Genomic DNA, 16,835 nt, shown 5'->3' on the forward strand with positions numbered 1-16,835 from the left:
CACCGGGCTAGGACGAGAGGGGTATGATGGCAAAGGGGGAGACCTGGGCTAGCTGGGGTCAGCATTCCACCTCCTACCCTTTCCTGGGGTATCAGCCTTTCCCTCCCGGACGGTGTCAGCCCATCCCTGGGCAGCTGGAACCCCACTGAAACGCCGCTGGTCCCCCGCTGGTCCTCACTGGCCCCAGCGCCCCAGTGGTCTTCAGTGGCGCATGCATCGCAAGCGTCCGTGGCCAGAGAGCGGGTCTCAGAAGCGCTCAGTGGGGCCACTTGGCCCGCAGACCATGGCACAGCGCCCGCCCCGCCGGCCCCGCCCAGGCAGGGACGCAGGCAACACCCACCCGCCTGCGCCCCTCTCTCCAGCGCGCCAGTCCTCCTGCGCAGCGGCTAGTGGTGCACGCTCCCCTCCTGCCTGATGGCTGCAGCCATGGCCATCTCCTCCTCCACGCGGTCCACCGTCCTGGCCTTGACCACTCTGGCGCTGTTCCTGGTGCTGTGCCTGGGTCCAAGTAAGCGGGGAAATGTCAGGGAGCAGGGGAGGCAGATCGGTGCTGGAGTGGGGACGTAGGGACCCATTTTGAGTCCTGTCAAGGATTAAGGGTGGTAGCGGTTTTGCTATCGCAGGAGTAGCAAGTTATGCGCTTGGGCAAGCTAACAGAGTACCAGGATCAAGGGCAGGGTCTCAGATATGTTTGACAACCTTGGAAATGAGGGCGGGAGGTCCGAAAGAGGAGCAAGAAGTGTTTCAGGACTAAGTAACGCGGGAAGGGGTAACAGGAGCTTGAATTCGGTGGGGCACACATCCCTCTTCCCAGCCCCCATTCTCCGACCCCAGCCTTAGGAGATCCAAAAATACATCATCCCGGAGATTCCCTTCCAGGCCCTTCCCAGCTGGGTGAAGTCCAGGTAGCAAAGCTATGAGCAGGCCTCACATCCCATATAGGGAAATTGCTCTGAAACGAGAAATGCTTCACCTTCTGTACTTCATGGAGCCCTCAGTGAATAGGTTGAAAATTCCCAAAGAAATGGTCTCTGTAATGATGTGCACACACGCACACACACGCCCAAAATGAAGCAATTTGGTGAGTGTGCAGACAATCTGAAGTCTGGGAGTCCACAGACCCCGTCTTAAGAAAGGCAATCTGAAATAGCATGTTTTGTGTGGATTACAGTACCTTCCTGTGTGGTCCCGCGTGGTTCACCAGTGGCCCCAGGCATTCATGAGTGCCTCTGAGGCTCACAACTGAGAGAGGCAAGTACTATGACCCAGACCCACTGCTAAGAGAGCAGGAGCTGGAAGGCGTGAAGTCACTTGCTGGTGAAATGAAGCTGGTGTTTTTCCCACTGCAAAGTAGCTGGGCACTGTGTGGTGGAAAAGAAGACTCCTTTGGTTGCTCAGTCTGTGTATTTTACTTATTCAAAGCAGGTATAGAAATCCAAGCTCCTGGTGCAGTGGAGGGAGGAGCCCTGAGGTTGGAGCTGGGGTCCTTGAACAGCAGGGGACCTGTTCAGGTTGGGAGGGTTACTGCAGTTCTAAATGACAGACCACAGGGGAGGCTGATCAGTAATTTCCCAGGGCAGGATTTATCTATCTCATACCCTTTGTTCCTTCCATTTTAAGAAGCACATTCCAAAAAAGAGAGTGAGCATTGGCTGTAAGTTATTTCTTCTCAGGGCTTGTACTTTATTTCACTCATACCAAAAACATAGTGAAAGGAGTCAATTAAATAGTATAGTATCATCACCGAGCTGTAATGTGAAAGTTCTTAATGACTTAAAATGAATATTATTACATCTAGAGTGTAGAGTCCCAAAGGTGGCTCTTTATGACATCCAAAAACATTTAATGGGAAAAAATCATTGCCCTTCTTAATCAATTAATAAATCGATCAAAGGGACATCTTGCAATTCTGAACCCACCAGGAGATCTATACCAGGTAAGCAGATTTGATAAATTCAAAAGTGCCTATTGTCCAGTGTAGAAATAGTAACTGGTAGTGTTGGAGTTAAAAACAAAAAAAATCTATACTACAGGAAAAAAATCACAGTTATTTACTTGTTATTTTTTTCTTCAAACAAATTTAGTACGGTGTTCAATCATATGTGTTAATATTTATAGTTGCCAACATAAAAAATGTCCAAATGTGTAGACAATTTATATGAGTTTATTTAAGCCAAACTGATGACAATTGGCATGGAGCAAAATCTCTACAGATTGAGAAAATGCTACCAAGAGTGGTAGTTTTGCAACTTATTTTATACAACACAATCGAAAGAGGAGTTGTAAGAGGGTTACATGAAATCCTCTGGTGATAGATTTGGGAAGCGGGGGAAAAAGCAAAGCTGGGAAATATCTGGGATTGTATAAAAAGTAAACCAAATAAATGGACACATTGTCCCTTTACATTTTTAGATCTAGGGTAGTTAACCGTTAAGGCGATAAAATAACACTGAGAGGTTGTGTTGTCTCTGCTCTGGTGCAGTGAGGGTCTGGAAAGAAGGAAATGGCCCTGACATTCCAAAGGCATGTTGTCATAGATACAAAAAGACAACAGCAGGCTCAGCTCAGGTAAAGATGGACCTTTGTCAGGGAAGATACCTGCCTAGGACATGACCACCCGCCACAACTCACTTTTAGTTAGAAAGTTTTAATTTCAGACCATAATATGTGGTTACTTTCAGTCTCTGAATTTGTAAGGACACCATACTTACCAAGCTTGTCAGGCTTAGTATGGGCCCCTTTTTGGTCCACATAGTTCGGTGTGTGGTGATTGGTACAGTGGCAACAGTGACAATCCACAATTTAGGGTTGATCCATGCTTTTCAGTTGTGTTGCTTAGAATTGGTGAGGTTTCGAATCTGGAGCAATGCTGACACATTTGCTGCAAGAAATTGCAGCCTCATCGCAAATGCTTAAACCAAATGTCTATTTCAACATCAGATCACATTTCAGATGGAGGGACTTACTCTGAGTAAGTTGTTGGAGATCAACGAATATTAAGATAGTAATGAATGCTAATATTAGTGCCAAGGAACATCCCTGTCTGCTTTGGGAAATGTTTTCATTGATTTCTTCATTGACTCTTGGAAGGGAAGTATGGCCTTTAGGAGTAGAGCCATGCCCTCTAAATAATCCTGTCTACAGTAGCCTCATCAGGTGCTCATTTCTGCTTATTTATGCTCAGAAGCCTCAGCAACTTTTGATGTGAAACCTCTCGGTGCAACCTGTGCCAGTTTTGCATGGCTGCCCAGGTGTTGGAAACCTTACTTCACGTCCTAATCTATAGCCCTGTGGCCCCTTGGAGCCATAGCTTTTCTCCCAGAAGTTTTCTTTCTCTAGGTTAAACAACGAAATTCTTTTACTGTTTTCTCATATAACACATATTTGTGCCCTTGTTCTCTCTGGACTCTCTCCTCTGACCAAAGCTCTGATTATTCTGTGACCTTCTGAAAGTCAGATGTTGTGAATTGACCAAATAGTAGAGGGGTGGTCTGATCAGAGTAGTGACAAAACAGAGACAGGACAATTACTTCCTTTCTGCAAGATGCTATCCTGCTATTAATGCAGCCTAAAATTGCAATTTTTTGTTTCAATTGATTTTAGAGACAGAAAGAGAGAGAGCAAGAGATTGAGTGATTTGTTGTTTCACTTATTTATGCATTCGTTGTTTAGTTCTTGTTTGTGCCCTGAACAGGATTGAGTTCACAAACTCAGTGTATCGGGACAATGCTCTAACCAACTGAGATACCTGGCCAGGGCCACAGTTGCTTTAAATCACACCATTGCAGACTGTTGAGCTCATACACAATGAAAACCACTAAGTTCTTCCATAGGCTGCCACACACTGCGCTAATCTCTGAGCCCACTGACCAGCAGACACCCAGCCTTCCTACAGAAGGCATGAGAGTACCACCACCCACACTGCGTACCTTCAGTGGGGTCTCTAAAGAGTCTTCCCAAACTGGGCTCCCCAGCTGGAATACCTACTCTAAAGGCAGTTGGGTATCACTCAAATTCATATGCTCACAGAGGGCTAATTAGAACTGGCTGTTTATGGACCATGGGGTGTGCTGAGTGACATGGGCCCAGAGGTGTTCAAATTCAAATTTTGTAAGCACTGGCATGCCGATAAAATACATCTGTAGAAAAAATTCAGCTGTGGGCATCCAATTTGTGACCTTTCCCTACAAATGTAAATTTTTCCCCCTCAACTACCTAGTAAATTGTTTAAGCAGAGGCTATTATAATCTTATTTAGATCCCAGACACTTTTGAGAGTCTGGAAAAAGCTATGGCTTCTTTTCCCAGAAAACTGTGCCTTTTCAGATAGAAACATGGGTTTGGGGCCTGTCCATGGAAAGAGGAAGGTTAAGTACCTGCTCAAGAAAGTAGGCACCACCGTCTCAGTGCCTGTCCATCTGAGGCCAGACTAGCTCCTTAGCCCCAAAGGCACTTGCCTCAGTACTTACAAGGCTCAGCTTTTTCCCAGGGGCTTTGACAAGCCTTATACTTGTATGTGGCAATTAAGGATCAAAGGTGTTGATGATCCTCAAACCAGATCACACATGGAGCAGGGTATTCTGTCAGGCTAGACGTGTTATTTTCCACTGAAATGATTGGGCTGAATAGAAACAGTTTTAGAAGTGAACAAAAATAATAGTGAGGCTTCTGGTCAAATGGTGGCCTAGACAGACATGGCCTGCTTCTTAGCATAACCACATTAAAATTACAACTAAAATATAGCACAACCATCACACAGAACCATCAGAAATCAAGTTGATTAGAAGTCTGACAACTATGGAATAAAAGAAACCACATCCATCAAGACTGGTAGGAGGGACACAGACAGGGAATGGGCTGGTCTCTTACCCACATGTGGTGGATAAAAATTTGGGAGGAACATCTCAGGAGCAAGCAGGCCCAGCCCCATAACAGGCCCCCAAGCATAGGGTTCCAGTGGCAGGAAGATAAGTCCCCACAACTTCTGGCTGCAAAAACCAGTAGGGATTGAGTCGGTGAAAGAAACTTCTGGGGTCTCATGCAGTTCCTCTTAAAGAACCCACACACAGACTCACCTACCCAGGCTCACTCCCTCTGAACTACAGCACTGGAGGGGCAGCTTGGAGGGCACTGGAGGCATACTGGGAGAGGCTGACATGTCCAGCATGGGTGCGAGCAGAGGCCATTGTCCCTTTTCTGAGCCCTCCCCCACAGAGCCACAGAGTTGGCAGGTTGACACCATATTTGAGAATCCATCAACCTGGCTAACAGGTTTGAACCACCCTTGTAGATCCCCAGGGACTCTACCCCACCCAAATTACAGGCCACCCAAGCTGCTTTTCCATATGAATGGCTAGTCTTGGTTTATGCTTCACAAGTTCCTAAATCCTGTCAAACAAGCAATAGCTGTCCTTAGTGACTCCCAGACCTGGCGCTAGCAGCAGCCAGATTAGCTTCACAGCTTGGCTTTGCCTGGGAATCTCCAATCCCAGCACAAGTAGCAGCCATCCCAGATTGCTTTATAGCTCAGGCAGGGTGCCCCAGGCAACAAACAGATGGGGGCTGACCTTTGCCTGCACCACCCAGGAAACCTCAGAGCCAACATACCCAGTGGACACCTATAGACCACTTCACAGCACCACCATCCTACCCCTGCGCAGCTGATCCTCCCTCAACCTCTGACGGCAGCAGAGTTTAGTGGTCCATGGTCACAGCCAGTCCCTGCAGCTGACTGGCCCAGATAAATTCTTCCCATTGATCTGCCAACAGCAGCTAAGCCTCAACTACAAGAGGAAGATATACTCAGCCCACACAAAGGGTGCACCTTGAATATCCAGGCTGTGCCACTGTTCCCTGCAGGACACCTACTACATTAGGCCATGCTACCAAAATACGGAGTCAAAGCAGCTCTACCTAATTCACAGAAACAAACACAGGGAAGCTGCCAAAACAAGGAAGCAAAGAAACATGGCCCAAATGAAATAACAGATCAAAACTCCAGAAGAAGAGCTAAACAAAATGGATCTAAGCAATCTGTAAGATGCAGAGTTCAAAACACTAGTTATAAGAGCCCTCAAGGAACTTACTGAGGACCACAGCAACATAAAAAAGACCCAATCAGAAATGAAGAATTCACTAAATGAAATAAAGAACAATTTGTAGGCAAACAACAGTAGAGTGGATGAAGCTGAGAATCAAGTCAATGATTTGGAACATAAGAAAGCAAAAAACAACCAATCAAAACAAGAAGAAAAAAGAAAATGAGGGTAGTATAATCAGCCTCTGGGACAACGTCAAGATGTTCAACATTCACATCAAAAGGATGCCAGAAGAAGAAGAGAAAGAGCAAGAAATTGGAAATATATTTGAAAGAAATGAAAGAAAACTTCCCTAATTTGGTGAAAGAAATAGATATGCAAATCCAGGAAGCACAGAGAGTCCCAATCAAGTTGGATCCAAACAGGACCATGCCAAGATACATCATAATTAAAATGTCAAGAGTTCAAGATAAAGAGAGAATCTTAAAAGCAGCAAGAGAAAAGCAGAGAGTTACCTACAAAGGAGTTCCCATAAGACTGTCAGCTGATTTCTCAAAATAAACTTTGCAAGCAAGAAGTATTCAAAGTGATGAAAAGCAAGGACCTACAACCAAGATTGCTCTAACCAGCAAAACTATCATTTAGAATGGAAGGGCAGATAAAGTGCTTCCCAGACAAGGTAAAGCCAAGGGAGTTCATCATCACCAAGTCATTATTACATGAAATGTTAAAGGGACTTACTTAAGAAAAAGAAAATCAAAACTATGAACATTAAAATGACAACAAACTCACAACTATCAACAGCTGAATCTAAAAAGAAAACCAACCCCAAAACAAAATAAGCAAACTACCAGAACAGGAACAAAATCATAGTTATGGGGATAATTTGGAGGCTTACCAGCTGGGAGCAGTGACGGGGAGAAAGGGAGAAATGGTGCAGGGATTAAGAAGCATAATTGGGAGGCACAAAATAGACAGGGGATGTTAAGAATAGTGTAGGAAATAGAGAAGTCAAAGAACTTACATGCATGACCCATGGACATGAACTAAGGGGGGATTGCTGGAGAGAAGAGGGTGCCAGGCAGACAGGGGCAAAGGGAAAAAAATGGGAAAACTATAACAGCATAATCAATAAAATATACTTTAAAAATCTCTAAAAAATAGCAAATAAGGCAAGGTATACCTGATTACAAGATGGTCAGAACAAGCTACAAACTGGGCTGAATTTTGGAGAACTACAGTATGTTCCTTGGCTTGTGTCCACATAACTCCCATTTCTGCCTGCCTTTGTCTTCTGACAACTACCTTCTCTGTCCTTTCCTCTTCTTATGAGGACATTAGTGACTGGATTTAGAGCCCACCCAAGTTCAGTGTGATAGCACCTCAAGAGCTTTAACTACATGTGTCTGCAAACACCCTATCTCCAATAAGTTCATATTCAGAGGTTTCAGGTGGTCATGAACTGGGTGAGGGGGGTACGTCCACCCCACTATACCACAAAAAGATAAAGTCTGCAGGAAGGTACATATGACAGTTGGCTGGCCCTCATAATAAGACAGAGGTCTGAAAGAACATGTTGCTTTTCCCAGGGACTAGCTCATATCAGAATGCTCGTGGTCAGCCATGGTGATTGTCACCAGTGTGAGTCATGGGCAGCCTGTACTGCTTTTTCTGAATAACGGGTTGCACAAGCCTTAAACACTATAATACTATCAAGTTGCCAAATCAAGATGGAGGCACACAGTGATTTTTTCCAACTGATTTTTGCATCTGAGAAATTAAAAGAGTACATTTCAACTCTAGACCTGACTTTTATTTTCATTCCTTTAGGTGCCATAAGTGGAAATAAACTCAAGCTGATGCTTCAGAAACGGGAAGGTAAACACACCCTGAATGGGTGGCCATTGCATGCCTCACAGGGTTAAAGTGAGATGGCAGTGTCGCATGTGCTCACTGCAGTCGTGTTCCCCGGTGGCCGTCACATATTTAGTCCCTAAAGGCTGGCAGATACAGAGGGCTTATTCTGTGGGTGTGTGCTGTGACATTTTATTAGATAAATATTATTGCCAGTGAATGTGTGAAGGCTGGTTTTCTGAAATTGGTCACTGTGGCCGCAGGAATAAAAGAAGTAGAGCTGCCGTGTTAATTGAATCACGCGTCTAAACCTAGAGCATATCCTGTGGAGCCCAGAAAAGCTCAGTTGGTGGGTGTGCATGTCTTGTATTGTATGGTAGTCCTTATCCAGTTAGCTACAGTGGGGAGGGTTAAACAGAAAAACGTTGTGTTACTAAGACCTGCTATGGAAAATACTCCTAAGATAAATGTGGTAGACAGCAGGAAAGTGTCACAGAAATGAGACAGTCTGGGAGCCACACACTGTGAGCGGGACCCACTATCATCAGACTAGTGGTATGGTCTTGTGAAGGCCACTTCCCCTCTTGGAATTTTCATCTTTACCTGTAAAATTGAGAAGTTAACTGTCCCCTTAGAAATTGTGTGATCACATTTCTAATGTGGGCATTTAGTCACTTCTACTTGTCTCTCTGAGTTAGCAGGAACTCTAGTAGGTTCAACTCGGCCCCTGACAAGGTCTCAAGCTCTTACTCACACGCTTCCCAGTCGCCCCTCAGAGAGCCAGGTGCTGAGCACAGACAGGCCCTCTCGGGGCCATGGGGCTCCTGGGGCATCTTTCCCAGCATTTTCAGCTGCTCATGAGGCCCTGGTCCCTCTGCAGTCTCTGAGGCTCCTTGGAGTGCTTCCTACCCATGCTGGGCCACCAGCCATCTTCCCAGGGGACAATCTGGTGACAGAAGGTCTTACAGGGCCAGACTGACAAAGGTGGAGCTGGTGAGGAAACCACCAGGATAATCATAAGTCCTGGGTGAACAGCCTCAACTTTTATTCAGGTCGAGCCAAGAAATACATATGGAATACTTACTATGTGCCAAAGAGTGCAGTAGACCCTGAGGAAAGTAGACAGATAAGCCAAGAGTAAACAACAAACCCCTTCATGTTTATCCCCATGGCACTGAACACATAGGGCACTTCCATTACCCTGTACAGCCTTCAGAACAATGCAGAGACAGAGAAAATCAGTCCAGTTTTACAGATGAGGGGCAGGCTCAGAGCCAGACAGCAGAGGCAGGCTCAGTGGCCAAACTGCCTTCCCTGGGTACATCCTGCCAAGGTGCTACCTTTCAAATAGTTGAGACCACAGAGGGAGACATCAGAAGAAGCACGTTAAAGCAAGCATCAGGACACTTCCAGACTCAGTCTACTCACCGGTGATCTGTGAGGCCCCCAGATGGTGGCCCAAGGCAGCACTGTGTGTCCTAGGGATCTGCCCTGAGCACTTGCCACACTGGGAGGCTAGGCCTGGTCCCATCCCCTCAGGGCTCATCGTTCCAGTCCTTCTTACTCCCTTAGTTTCCTAAGCAAGCACAGTGCTCTCTTGTTTGCATGTACACTGCTTATGCACCGGGGTGGCACTAGACAGCCTGTCATTTGTTGAATACAAAGCCGGGGTTGTAAGCCACCCACCCCTGCATGAGGCCTAGGGTCTGAGCATGGTGAGTGGCTGGAGATGATGAGCTGAATTTCATTTCTATCCTAGGCCTGACAAGTTGAAGGTCAGCCCGTGCCCTTTTACATAGCTGTAACAGGAGAGCCTACAAACAAGGACCCCATGTACAAATGAAGCTGAGTCAAAGTCATACAGCCCATGTGGCACTGGGTGGGATGTATAATAGTGATTCACCTCAACAAGGAAAGAAAAGGAATTTGGGGGTGGGAATTATTCATTTCAGCACCTGCTCCAAAGAAAACTGATGTAGCTGTTGATGAGAGTGGAGCCAAAGACTTCTTAGGCAGCCTGAAACGCCAGAGACGGCAGCTGTGGGACCGGACGCGCCCCGAGGTCCAGCAGTGGTACCAGCAGTTCCTCTACATGGGCTTCGACGAGGCGGTGGGTGTTCTCTCCTGCTGGGACTGGCTTCCTGCAGGACAATGTATGTGTGATGGTGGGGGTGGGCGGGGAGACAGGGGTATAGCTTGGCAAAACAGGGCACAAAAAATTAGGCTTCGTTATTTTCTCCAAAAGTGCAAGCCCCCACTGAATACCAAGAACCATCCAGGCTTTGGGCCACATGACCATCAGTATAAGGACAGCAGCTGGAATTGTCCATCACATGGGTCCGAAAGGGAATCCCTTCCAACGTGTTTGGGAAACAGAATTCTAGAGAGGTCGCTGCCCAAATTGGCTGCAACTTAGATTCATTGAAAATCTGACTTTTTTAGGAACAATTTTAACAGTTTTGCATGGCTATTCTTAAAATAACTCACAACCTCCGCCAAACATTTTCAGCTTTACATCAAAAAATGTCAGAAACAACAAGGTCAGTGCAAAAACCCATGAAGACAGTGGAAAGAGATGAAAACTGACGTTTAATGAGAAATGGGTCTTTGCAGATGTTTAGGGGATAATTTATCAATGCCTTTGCAGAAGATGGTTCAGTTCATGTATCCAGGTAATGTGAGTGGACATATTCACCAAATTACAGGGGAAAGTTTTTTGTAACTTTTTTGTAGTCGCAGCCTCCCAACTGGGGGACCAGGGTGAGGGACTCTGCTGCACAGAATTTGGCAGAGTGACTGACAGGGCTGCATGGGGGTCAGGAGGAGCACAGTGTGTGGGGCTTAGAGTGGAGAGCATGGAGCCCACCTCCCCAGCCAGGGAGCGGAAGGAGGGCGGCGTCTCCAGAGAGGGCAGAGGAAGTGTTTTTCCAAATGGGCCCGTGACTCATATTGTGAATCAAGGGCGTATACAAATAACTGCAATAGGTCAAAACAATTAAACTCTTCAGAGACATTATTTTTAAGATTAAATTTATTGGGAAACAAAAACAAACATAAATGAATGGGACTACATCAAACTAAGAAACTTTTGCACAGCAAAGGAAATCAACCAAACAAAAAGGCAACCAACCAAATGGAAAGATATTTGCGAACAATAACTCTGATAAGGAGCTGATATCCAAAATATGTCAAGAACTCTTACAACTCAAGAACAATAAGCAATGCAGTTATAAAATGGGCTGGGGACCTGAAGAGACCAGTTTAAATGGCTGCATGAAAGGCAGGCCTGCAGCCCTGTGGTAACATCCTCCTCATTCCCAGTCATTGGACATATCAGTTGTTCCCCAGATTAGTGTTTTGCAATTCAAATATAATTTTTTGTTGTGCAAATAGCTAAAAACTTATAGTCAAACTCTGCACCAGGAGTGACTGTAGGTCTTATATGAATTAACTTACTTAACATTCACAACAACCCAAAAGGCAAGTGCTATTATTTGCATCTTTGTGTAGTTTGTTGCTCACTTACCATGCACTCTGCCCTGCAGAGTTGCTGGGGCAGAGGTAGAATTATATTTCGGGGTCGTTAAGCAGTGCCAAATTGCACATTCTTGTAAGTCACGTGTGAGCACACCGTTTTCTCACATCCCCAGCAGCATCTGGTATTTTCACTGAAAACTTAAAAATGTTTACTGATTTGATACATGAAAATGCTCTATCATCTTTTAGAACTTTGCATTTCTTTGATTATCAGTATGTGCAGTTTATGAAAATAGGTATTAAGAGTTCAACATGGGCATTTTTTCATATGTCTATGAGCCCTCTGTATGTCCTCTTTGGATAAATGTCTATTCAGGTCCTTTGCCCATTTTTAAATTAGATTGTTTGTCTTCTTGGTATTGAGTTGTATGAGTTCTTTATATATTTTGTAAATTAAATCTTATCATATGTATCATTGGCAAATATGTTCTCCCATACAGTGGGTTCCTTTTTCATTTTATTTGTGGTTTCTTTCACTGTGCAAAAGCTTTTTAGTTTGATGTAGTCCCATTTGTTTATTTTTTCCTTTGTTTCCCTTGCCCTAGGAGATATATTAGCAAAAATATTGCTATGTGAGATGTTTGAGATCTTACTGCCTATGTTTTCTTCTAGGATTTCTATGGTTTCAAGGCTTGCAGTTAAGTATTTTGTCCATTTTGAGTTTATTGTTGTATATGGTGTAAGTTGGTGGTTTAGTTTCATTTATTTGCATGGACCTGTCCAATTTTCCCAACACCATTTATTGAAGAGACTCTTTTTACTCCATTGTATGCTCTTCCTTTCTTTGCCAAATATTAATTTATCATAAAGGTGTGAGTCACTAATCATCAGAGAGATGCAAATTAAAACTTCAATGAGGTATTTCCTCACACCTGCCAGAATGGCTACCATCAATAAATCCACAAACAACAAGTGCCGGCAAGGCTGTTGAGAAAAGGGAACCCTTGTACACTCTTGGTGTGAATACAGATTGGTGTAGTCACTGTGTAAAATAGTATGGAGTTTACTCAAAAAATTAATAATGGAACTGCCTTTTGACCCAGCAATCCTACTTCTGGGAATACACCCTAAGAATCCCGAAACAACAATCAGAAAGAATAAATGCACTCCTACATTCAGAGCAGCATTATATACAATAGCCAAAGTCTAGAAACAGCCCATGTGTCCATCAGTAGATGAATAGATAAAAAAGCTGTGGTACATTTACATAATGAAATACTAGGCAGCTGTAAAAAAGATAGAACTCTTACCCTTTGCAAAGCATGGATGGACCTAGAGATTATTATGCTAAGTGAAATGAACCAGTCAGAGAAAGATAAATGCCATATGATCTCACTTATATGTGGAATCTAATGAACAAAATAACTGATGAATAAAATAAAAACAGAGGCATGGACATGGAACAGACTGATAGATCTCACAGGGGTGGGGGTGGGAGGGCTGTATGAATGAAGTTGAAAAGGTTAGCCAAAGAACTCATAGACCCAGACAACAATGTAGTGAAGGCCAGGGAAGGGGGTTAGGGGCTGGGTGGAGGTGGGCAAAGGGAGGAAAATGGGGGACATCTGTAATAGTGTCAACAACAACAAAAAATGAATGTTAAAAAGGGTTTAGCCCTGGCTGGTGTGGCTCAGTGGATTGAGCGCAGGCCTGGGAACCAGAGTATCGCGGTTTGATTACCAGCCAGGGCACATGCCTGGGTTGCAGGCCAGTTCCCAGCAGGGGTCGCACAAGAGGCAACCATACATTGATATTTCTCTCCCTCTCTCCTTCCCTTCCCCTCTAAAAATAAATACATAAAATCTTTTTTAAAAAGGGTTCAACATGGGAAAATGGCTAAAATAATGTCTGATAACAAAACCAGAATAAAGGAGTATCAAGGAAGATTGTAATAACTAGATATGCACAGACAACTCTAGAATGAAATCCATCTTAATGTCAATAGTGGCTATCTTTGGCAATAAAATTATGATTTTCTTTTTTCTTTGTCCCTCTCCTACATACAGATTTTAAAATATGAGCCTGCATTTTTTTCTGTAGTCATAAAACATTTTAAAATTTTAGTGAAAAAATATATTTCAAGCCAAACTTCAAACAAGATTATTCTAAAATGAGAAAAATCAAAGACCAAGAGTTATTTCTCTATGGGAAAAATTGCATTATTGGGAGGCAGGCCACTGTCTTCCTTTCCAAGGCAGAGGCTGGGGAGGGCTCTGAAGGTGCCCCAGGCTAAGTAAACGGAGACAGACATTGAGTCCTGCTCATCAGCCTGGCACTGTCAGCCCACTGCTTACCTAGAGCGGATGGCCACTGAGACTCCACTGTGGGTGAGGCCAGGCTTCCAGCCTCAAGGAGTTCTCGATTATCAGTTTTCACTGGCAGTCTTAGAAAAACAAGAATAGATTCCTGAGACCTCACCACCATAAAATTCTATCCAGGGGGTGTGCGGTGGTGCCTAAGAATCTGCATTTTATAGCATCCCTGAGACTTGGAAGTAGTGGTACACTGGCCACACTCTGAGAAAAACTGGTCCCAAGCCCAAACTTCTAAACACACTCCATCCTCCCCAGGCTATCTTTGTCTGCTTTGCTTTTTGCCCTTACACTAAATCTCTCACCAAGTTCTGAGCATCGACAGGTGGGATTTTAATCCAAATTCATTTTGCACCTTCACCACCAACAAAAACCTAGTTTCTCCTTTAAAAATGGATTAATAGCAAAGACCTGTTTCCCGTACTGTAAACCTGAATGTCATTCTTCATCTCTCACTCATTTACAGTCCTTCTTCCCTTTTATTTTTGTTAACTGCAACTGTCTGTTTTCATATGTGTCTCTTAGTTACTGTAGGCCTCCTGAAGGTATAGAAAGTCTCACTTGTGTTGGGTGGCCCTCCAGAGTCTAGCTTGCAGCCTGACATGCTGTGTCCATTGAATCAGTGCCTGTGGAATGAATAAGGCACCTGTGCATGCTCTAAGCAACCCCACAGGTATAAAAGAGTCACCATCAGGAGTACCCAAAATAACCTGCCCTGTGGCTGTACTGTGCAGCCACAGTACCATGACTAATTTAATTCAGCCAACATTTATTAAGTATCTACTATGTGCACTGGAATGGGCCTGGCACCAGAATGGGACAGGAAGATAAGACAGTGTCTGCCACAGAAAGACGTGTATAGTGCCAGGGGTCAAGCTAAGTTGTTACTGTATGAGGCAGATGTCCATTTTATTTACCAAAGGGAAAACTGTTGACATGTGGGATACATTTAGAAGCTTTCATATGATAGAAGTTTTCATGGGTATGGATGTGCAGTCCTTTGGGAAAAATGTGTTATCAGCCTTCTGTAGCTAGCTGGAATGACCTCTGAACACAGGAATTCTATAAGAAGGACTCATTCTTAGGGAGAGGTGTTAATCATTGAAGAAAAACCACCACCAAGAAAGCCAGAGGTAAGATGTGGTCAGGGGTGTGTCCTTAAACCCTCTCTCTGTGGTTTTTCTCTCTTCTCCAGAAATTTGAAGATGATGTCACCTATTGGCTAAACAGAGATCGGAACGGACATGACTACTATGATTACCACCACAGGCACTATGATGAAGATGCTGCCATTGGTCCCCGGAGCCCAGACAGCTTTCGGCATGGAGCCAGTGTCAATTACGATGACTACTAACCATTGCCTCAGGTGTACAAGAAACCAGCAGCAGACCTCTTTCCTCTTCATGGTGCCTGGCACAAGTGCATTTCTGTCATGCTTTGTTTCAGCAGTTCTTTTTGACCCACCTTCCATGACCAGAAAGGAAGAGTCAAAACAACAATTATAAATGCTTTTTGATATTTTATGCAAGTACCTAATAGTGCATTTCTTTAAAAGTGGAAATAAAAGCACTTTATTAAAAATAAAAGTCTCAGAATGGATTTGGATGAAAATTAAGCTGTCAACAGTTTTCAGTACCTAGATGTCTCTAAAGTTGAAGTACCATCTGAGAGGTCCCTCTCTGTTATCATCCCAAGTGTAACCCAAGAATCCTCACCACCCCCCAAGCAGACCCTGGGACTCAGCACGGGTCTCCTTTTGTTAAAATTTAGTCCACACTAAATGCAAGGTATAAAACCAGCAAGAATTTTTAGTTGAACATTGTTCTTGGTTACAAATCTAGGCTTTCTGAGTTCCAATCCCTGAGCTAGATAGAGCTGGACCTGTTTAATGTTATCATCCAAGAAATTGTAAGTGAATGAAAAAACCCCAGAGGTTCAGCTGTCTGTTGCCACAAAAGCCACACTCATGAGGAAGATGCTGGTGCAAAAGGGGGGAAAGAAGTTTTATTCAGGTGCTGTGCAACCTGGGAGAATGGCAGGCCCCTGTCTCAAAGCCAATCTCCTCAGCAAGACCGAGACAAAAGCCAGTGTCCAGAGTTCCTGCTCCAATTTAAAGTGCTGTCCTTTGGAGCTTGCAGACAGTTGCTAAGTGGTCATAATCCCCATCCAGGTAGTTCAGGTTGTTCTTGGATGCTGTTCGTTTCAGGGTCTCTCATGGAGCTTGCGTGTAGAGCCCTCACAACCATGGACCATGCAGCTGCTAGGGCTGCAAGGCTGCATAGTCCCAGGACAGAGCATGTGAATGCACCAGCAAGTGCATCACCAGGTAAGCAAGACAGAAAGACTCCACCCTGGAGACCATGGGCCACATGGCTGCTAAGGCCATGTGGAGAGAGTGGGCAGGTGCATTGTGCCAATACAAGTCATGAGCAACCAGGAGAGCTTTGTTCCCCTGGCATTATATTAGCTTGGATATGGACAGACCAGGTGCTTACTCAAAATGGCCAATCAACTTCCCAAACTTTCGCATACTTAGGGTGGGTCAACCTCCCAACAGATCCCTTCTTTCCCCAACCTGGACTCACAGGCCTCTCTGGTCTAGTACCTCCCTCTGTGCCATTTCCACTTCTATAGTGCATGTGCCTCCCTTCCCTCGGTCCAACACCCAATCTGGTACCAGCGGGGGAGGGGTTTTTTACCTATCCAATTATCTTGCTAGCTTTTTAGGAGCTCATTCCCTATGCATTGTCATTTCTAGCTTTCCACAAGCTCAGTGTAAGAATGTCCCCTCACCACCATCTTGGCCAATGGGGGAGCTTCCCCAGCACTCCAGACAGTCTACTGGTAACAAAGTGAAGAGTAATAGGAAAACTCCTGAAGTTTGGTTGATTACAGAGCCTTGCATGTCTTAAAAAAAATTAAACCTTGTCTGGTGAACTCAATGAAGATATAAGAATATACTTCACATCATATTTAAATTACCTGAGTGAATGAAAGAAAAAGTGGTATTGGAGTGGGAAGAGAGGGGATGAGGAAGGGGGGAATGAGATGGGGGGAAAATATAGGCCAAGTGCATTACTGATAGGTAGTCTGGT

General features: G+C 44.5%; 1 protein-coding gene across 1 annotated transcript; it reads left to right on the forward strand.

Annotated features, from left to right (window-relative positions):
• Window positions 1-357: 357 nt before the first annotated feature.
• Window positions 358-15,321, forward strand: ECRG4 (ECRG4 augurin precursor). The gene is made up of 4 exons (XM_037054986.1): window positions 358-508; window positions 7,868-7,915; window positions 9,844-10,001; window positions 14,936-15,321. Exons 1-4 carry the CDS (start codon window positions 415-417, stop codon window positions 15,092-15,094), a joined length of 459 nt encoding a protein of 152 aa, XP_036910881.1. The 5' UTR covers window positions 358-414; the 3' UTR covers window positions 15,095-15,321.
• Window positions 15,322-16,835: the final 1,514 nt, after the last annotated feature.

Source organism: Sturnira hondurensis, unplaced genomic scaffold, assembly GCF_014824575.4.
Source record: "Sturnira hondurensis isolate 20B ecotype Veracruz unplaced genomic scaffold, ASM1482457v3 Scaffold0008480, whole genome shotgun sequence".
Lineage (NCBI taxonomy): Eukaryota > Metazoa > Chordata > Mammalia > Chiroptera > Phyllostomidae > Sturnira > Sturnira hondurensis.